Below are 6,079 nucleotides of genomic sequence, written 5' to 3' on the forward strand. Positions count from 1 at the left end.
TTCACCTGACGTTGCCTTGCCGGCCAGCGTGGACTCAGAAAACAGTAGCCAAGTCTCGGCAAAGAGGAGGAAATTGCCCAACCAAAACACCCACAAAGAAGAAGAGGAGGAGTCGCCAAGACGTCGTAGGCAACACCTCCCTTCCCCCCTACCCTTGAACCGAGGCCGAGTCGTGGTCGCCGCGAGTGGAAGGCAACAACTCCTCCAAGGCAGGCACAGGCAGCAGCAGCAGGAGGAGAGGAGGCAGGCGCGGGCGGCGTGAGCAGCAGCGGCAGCGCCGCATTACAGCCTTGGGAGTAGGAGGAGGAGGAGGCAGCGGATGATGATCCCTAGGGAAGGGGCGGTGCCGGAGCCCGCGGCGGCGTCCTGATCCCCGACCGACGATCGCGGCTGCTGCTGTTCTTGCTATTTTTTCAGGTTGGTTTTGGTGCTATTCGATTCGGTTTGGTTATTCACGAGTTCTTGGATTTGGGGTAGTTTGGATTTAGGATTAGTGGGTGTAGTGCTTGCTTTGGTTAGGTGCGGCGTGGATCTGGGAGGTCGATTTAATATGCTCTAGTTTGGTATATGTGAATTATTCAGCGCGATTTGAGAATATTGAAGCTGATTTATGAACTTGAGAATATCATATAGAAAGGAAGGGAGCGAATTTGTGGAGAAAGTTGCTTCTTTTTCACACTTAGAATAGTTTTATATACTTTTAATCAACTGATTAGACTTCCTGTGGTGGTGGTTATAGAGGATGGAGAATCCTCAGATTGAGATGGGGGCCTTCAAGGCGAACGGTCCGCAATTGCAGAATGGTGGGCTACGTTCCAGCATGGTTCAGTCCTGGAACCTGCAGAGATTCGTTGAGAGCGCGCTGCGGAGCATCAGGATTGTCATATTCACTTCTAAGCTCAATCTGCTCTTGCCGTTTGGGCCTGCGTCGATCATTCTACACTATACTACCAGCAGACATGTAAATCCTGTTCACAGCAACTGAACTCTATTCGACCGCATTTTGTTTATATTTATCATTGTTCGTAGGCTAGAAACCAGAGTACCCTATCGAGATGAACTAATAATTGGGCTCACTGCTCTTTAGTAACATTACTAGTTTTGTATTTTTTGTTAATGTTTCATCAATTGAAGACTATCTGATTTAGTCAATAGGTTTTTCTTATGATGATCTCTTATTGCTACTCAGTACTTGTAACTGATTTCTACTTTACCAAAATTGCAGGGATTGGTCTTCCTATTCAGCATGCTAGGAATAACACCTTTAGCTGAGCGCTTGGGTTATGCAACTGAGTGAGTTAGTGAACTCTAGACCTATTTTTTTCTGACCTTATTTCGTTTAACCTAAACTACTGTTCTACAGGCAGCTCGCAATATACACTGGTCCAACAGGTATGCATTTTTATTTTTATGATTTATAACCTATTACAAAATGGAGAACCAGTGAACAATAACAGACATTTTCTTTTAATACCGATTGCAGTTGGGGGGCTTCTAAATGCTACGTTCGGAAATGCAACTGAAATGATCATAGCAATATATGCTTTGAAAAATGGAATGATCCGAGTAGTTCAACAATCATTGCTTGGTTCCATATTATCAAATATGTTGTTGGTTATGGGCTGCGCTTTCTTTGCTGGCGGTATTGTTCATCGGAACAAGGACCAAGTCTTCAGCAAGGTAATTTTGATGCAACATGTTGTGCGTCCTTTCCACTCAAAAGTTCCTGATATGAAATCAATTTTTATTTACTACAGGCAACTGCAGTTGTTAACTCAGGTTTACTGTTGATGGCTGTCATGGGACTAATGTTTCCTGCTGTCCTTCACTTCACGCATTCAGAAGTGAGGCAAGGAGCATCAGAGGTTTCTCTTTCAAGGTTCAGCAGTTGTATTATGCTTGTGGCATATGCAAGCTATCTCTATTTCCAACTAAGTGGACGGAATAATGCTTATAGTCCAATTGGCAGTGTAAGTGTATACCTCAATTTAATTCTTCATTGATGGTGACAAATATGATATGCTTGCACTTTGAATTGGAACAACAAGCAATGAACTAATCTCCTTGATAACAGCCAGTTACATTCCCTAAAAATAAAAATGTAATATCCATGTTCCATCGCCTGTCATAGGAAGAAATGCCCAATGAGGATGCAGCAGAGGAAGATGAAGAATCAGAGATTGGCATGTGGGAGTCCATAGCATGGCTCGCGATGTTGACATTATGGGTGTCTATTCTTTCTGAATACCTGGTTAATGCCATTGAGGTATTCCTTCTCTTCTAATTTAGAATGACAGCACAAAAAAAAAGTAGCTGTTCTTAATATGTGCAACTGACAAATGATTTTTTTTGGCCTGTTAAACTTGACAATTAACTCTATTTTGTTTATATTGGGTTACTCATATCAGGGAAAATGTCCACCTTAAATTTGGAAATGATTATTTGATATATGATAAGAGATGTTTACCTCTTTCTGATGAAAGTCCATGAATATTGCATCTCTAATACTGTATTTTAGGACAGATTTAACTGCTCTGGCCATGTTATACATTGTTTGTCTTACAGGTCACCTGAGTACCTCTGCATGGGTATACTATTGATCACTGCTTTGCTCTTTGCTATTTGCTATCAGGGGGCATCTGATTCACTGAACCTACCCGTGGCTTTTATCAGTGTTATTTTGCTTCCTATTGTGGGAAACGCTGCTGAACATGCTAGTGCAATAATGTTTGCCATGAAAGATAAACTTGTAAGCATTTAGATGTGCTCAGTTTTGATGTTTCTTTCTGATTCTTCTGTTGTCTCCTAACTGTCTGTGTACATGATTGTTTCTCTGCTGCAGGACATAACACTGGGTGTTGCAATTGGGTCATCAACGCAGATATCAATGTTTGTGGTAATGCATGGTCAAACTTGTTATCTCACTATGATCTGAGTATGCATTTCCGCACTTGTTCATCAAATACCATGCTGGCACGAACGTTCTACAGAATACTGTGTTCATTCCAGATCTTGCATTTGTTCATTTATCATATCCTATTTTCATCTTTGTTATTTTTTACATATGTTATTCTCCATATACAGATTCCATTTTGTGTTGTCATTGGTTGGATGATGGGGCAAAAGATGGACTTGAATTTCCAACTATTCGAAACAGCAACGCTCTTCATAACAGTACTAGTCGTGGCATTTATGCTACAGGTAGGTTATTGTGTGAAATATTAAGAATTATTTTGATAAGGGATGCCTGCTTAATGAAGAGTTTGTCAAGCTGTGTTTGTTTTTGTATGCCTTGGCACATATAACCCCTCCAGAGTAAACATGTTCTAGCGGAGTAGCGGTACTAAACGATTGTTTTAACATTATTAAGTATACAGTCAAGTCTTTCTCAAGCATAATGGTCGGTGGTTGCTATTGGTTAGTGTTGTAATGTTCATATTATCCAATGAACAAATGCTTACTCTTTAAAGGAACTAGAACTGACCTACTTTATGTAATACTTTTTACCTTCAGTAGTGGCTTTAATTATCTTGTCCCACCTCGCTTGTAATATTAGCCCAGTAAACCTTCAATAGTAATATGCTGATCAGGCTTTCTTGTTATTTCATTTTCACACTATCTGCTATAGCTCTCTTATGAATTACCTGGCATAGGTTCTGATATCTCAACCATCACCAGTTGATCACACGCTCTTTCTATGTTTCCACAGGATGGTGTTGCGAACTACTTGAAAGGACTTATGCTGATCTTGTGTTATCTAATAGTTGCCGCCAGTTTCTTCGTTCACGTTGATCCACAATCCAGTAAGTAGAGTTACAGACTACTTTTTCTTCATTTCAATGTCACAATCAAACTTCATTAATTTCATGAAAAGAGAAGAACTCCGACATTGACAGCTTACTCCATGCATGTTTTGTGGTGGTCATATGTAAGAAATTGTTCTTGCCATGGTTTGATAGTACTAGTAGTAGCATTTGGCATGTAGTTGAAATCAACCAATGGCTATATTAGATGGTTGATCTCTGGAAGGCATATGAGCAGATATACGCTGTGATCTTAAGTGTTGACTCCCAATTTTTTTGCAGGCGATGATTGATGCCACGGACACTGTAATTATTGTACCAAATACCCTTGAAGCCTTTACTAATCTTAATTCTGGTGAGTTGCTCCTCCGTAGCAGAGCTCAGCCTGCTGGCAGGAGCTGGCAGAATGTTGACACGGCCGGGAAAATCACGTGGTGTCGGTTAGTTTGTCCATGATCTGCAGCAGCAATTATTGCACGTTGCAATAGTCAAAAGATCTGAAGGGCATCTAGGAGGAGGGGTGGTTGTAATGTATACAGATTACAGAAACAAGGAAATGCAATGCAATGTCGCCCATGTAAAAAGTCTCCTTGCATAGTTGCATTCAATTAATTCAGTTAATGTGGCCCTGGCCCTTTCTCTCCTGTTCTGCTTTGGTTGCTGTCATTTTTGGGGCTTAATTGCCGTGTTGTGCACTTGTGCTGCTATCCTGTGCCAATGGGAAATCTATTGAACTAGCAAATGCAGAAGATACCTTAGATCTAAATAACCGACCTGGGCAGTTGACAATGCGCAGGCTCATATCATCTGCTTGTTGGCTTGTCAGCCATAACTGAATTCTGAAACATTATTTTAGATTAAAGCTGTAAGCCTGTAACTGAATTATGAAACTTAGTTGCTCTAGGATTTTTCTTTTATCGTAGCCTATTTTCTAGCCTTTTAACTTTTAAAGCACTAATAACATATAGACAAAAATTTTAGTCATATTTTTTTCCTGGTTGCTTTTTTTTCTCGCAAGTTTTTTAGGAAAAAAACTTTCAAAAGTAACTATAGTATAGTTGTATAATTATACTATACTCATAATGTAAGACTCTTTTTAGCATTGCTCACATAATATATGTCTATATTCATTAACAACTATATGAATGTGGATAATGCTAAAAAGACTTACATTATGAAATGGAGGAAGTAGTTACATTGTAACTACAGTGTAACCGCACTGTACATACTCCCTCCATTTTTTAATAGATGACGCCGTTGACTTTTTCTAACATGTTTGACCATTCGTCTTATTCAAAAAATTTACGTAATTATAATTTATTTTGTTATGAGTTCTTTTATCACTCATAGTATTTTAAGTGTGATTTATATCTTATACATTTGCATAAAATTTTTGAATAAGACGAATGGTCAAACATGTGAGAAAAAGTCAACAGCGTCATCTATTAAAAAACGGAGGTAGTATTATTTTAATACTTATATATAACTTATACTTCATTTGTTTCATATTATAAGACTTTCTAGCATTGCACACATTCACAGGGATGTTAATATATCTAGACATAAATATTATATCTAAATTCATTAATATCTATATAAATGTAGACAAAGGTAGAAAGTCTTATAATATAAAACGGAGATAGTATTATAGTTATAATTAGCTATAGTGGAATTATATTAAAATTATACTGTAGTTAGATTTGAAAGTTCTTCCTTAAAAAACTTGTAGTGGTTTTTCGGATAGTCCCTTTTTTTCTCCCTTTTTACAACTGAGGCGAACAGCCGTGGCAACAAGCGCAGCAGTGCGACCATCGCGTGCATGGAATTCAGAAAAGAAACCACGCTTGCATCGAAGCTCTCGATGACATTGCGAGGCAACCACGCAAGACGCAACCGATCCCGAGCACCGCATGCACGCGCGCGACACACCGACGCAAACGCAATGCACCGCGCGCCCAGCCACGCGCGACGGCGCCGGGCGGGCGGGCGTGCGTGCGTGCGTGCGCGCGCGCGTCCGCCTCGTCGCACGTACACGCATCGGCGATTGGGCGGCGGACGGGCGGATGAACCGAATTGAAGAAGCCAGCGTACGCACATTTTGCCAGTTGGCTACTGCCTACTACTGCACTGCTGCATGCAGGCCAGAACATTCGTCTTGTTCGACTTAAATTTGATCGGGCTAGTACTTGCCGGATAGTGGGTAACTAGTGTACGCGTACTTCTAGTAGTACTGGCACTTGAATTCGCTGCCTAAAAATGCCCAGCAGCGCAATAGC

General features: G+C 40.4%; 1 protein-coding gene across 1 annotated transcript; it reads left to right on the forward strand.

Annotated features, from left to right (window-relative positions):
- LOC127771879 (vacuolar cation/proton exchanger 3) lies at positions 1-4,448 on the forward strand. The gene is made up of 12 exons (XM_052297824.1): positions 1-417; positions 740-961; positions 1,226-1,293; positions 1,364-1,392; positions 1,484-1,680; positions 1,758-1,970; positions 2,132-2,266; positions 2,633-2,749; positions 2,843-2,896; positions 3,085-3,201; positions 3,710-3,803; positions 4,086-4,448. Exons 2-12 carry the CDS (start codon positions 743-745, stop codon positions 4,094-4,096), a joined length of 1,254 nt encoding a protein of 417 aa, XP_052153784.1. The 5' UTR covers positions 1-417; positions 740-742; the 3' UTR covers positions 4,097-4,448.
- The last annotated feature ends 1,631 nt before the right edge of the window (positions 4,449-6,079 follow it).

The sequence above is a fragment of the Oryza glaberrima genome, chromosome 4 (assembly GCF_000147395.1).
Source record: "Oryza glaberrima chromosome 4, OglaRS2, whole genome shotgun sequence".
NCBI classification, from domain to species: Eukaryota; Viridiplantae; Streptophyta; class Magnoliopsida; order Poales; family Poaceae; genus Oryza; species Oryza glaberrima.

What these genes read in the sequence shown, in the direction of transcription:
- LOC127771879 (XM_052297824.1), top strand. Translation starts at nt 743, where the DNA reads ATGGAGAATCCTCAGATTGAGATGGGGGCCTTCAAGGCGAACGGTCCG. An exon ending in AGGACCAAGTCTTCAGCAAG is followed by an intron (nt 1,681 to 1,757) that starts GTAATTTTGATG and finishes TATTTACTACAG; the next exon opens with GCAACTGCAGTTGTTAACTC. An exon ending in CTTATAGTCCAATTGGCAGT is followed by an intron (nt 1,971 to 2,131) that starts GTAAGTGTATAC and finishes CGCCTGTCATAG; the next exon opens with GAAGAAATGCCCAATGAGGA.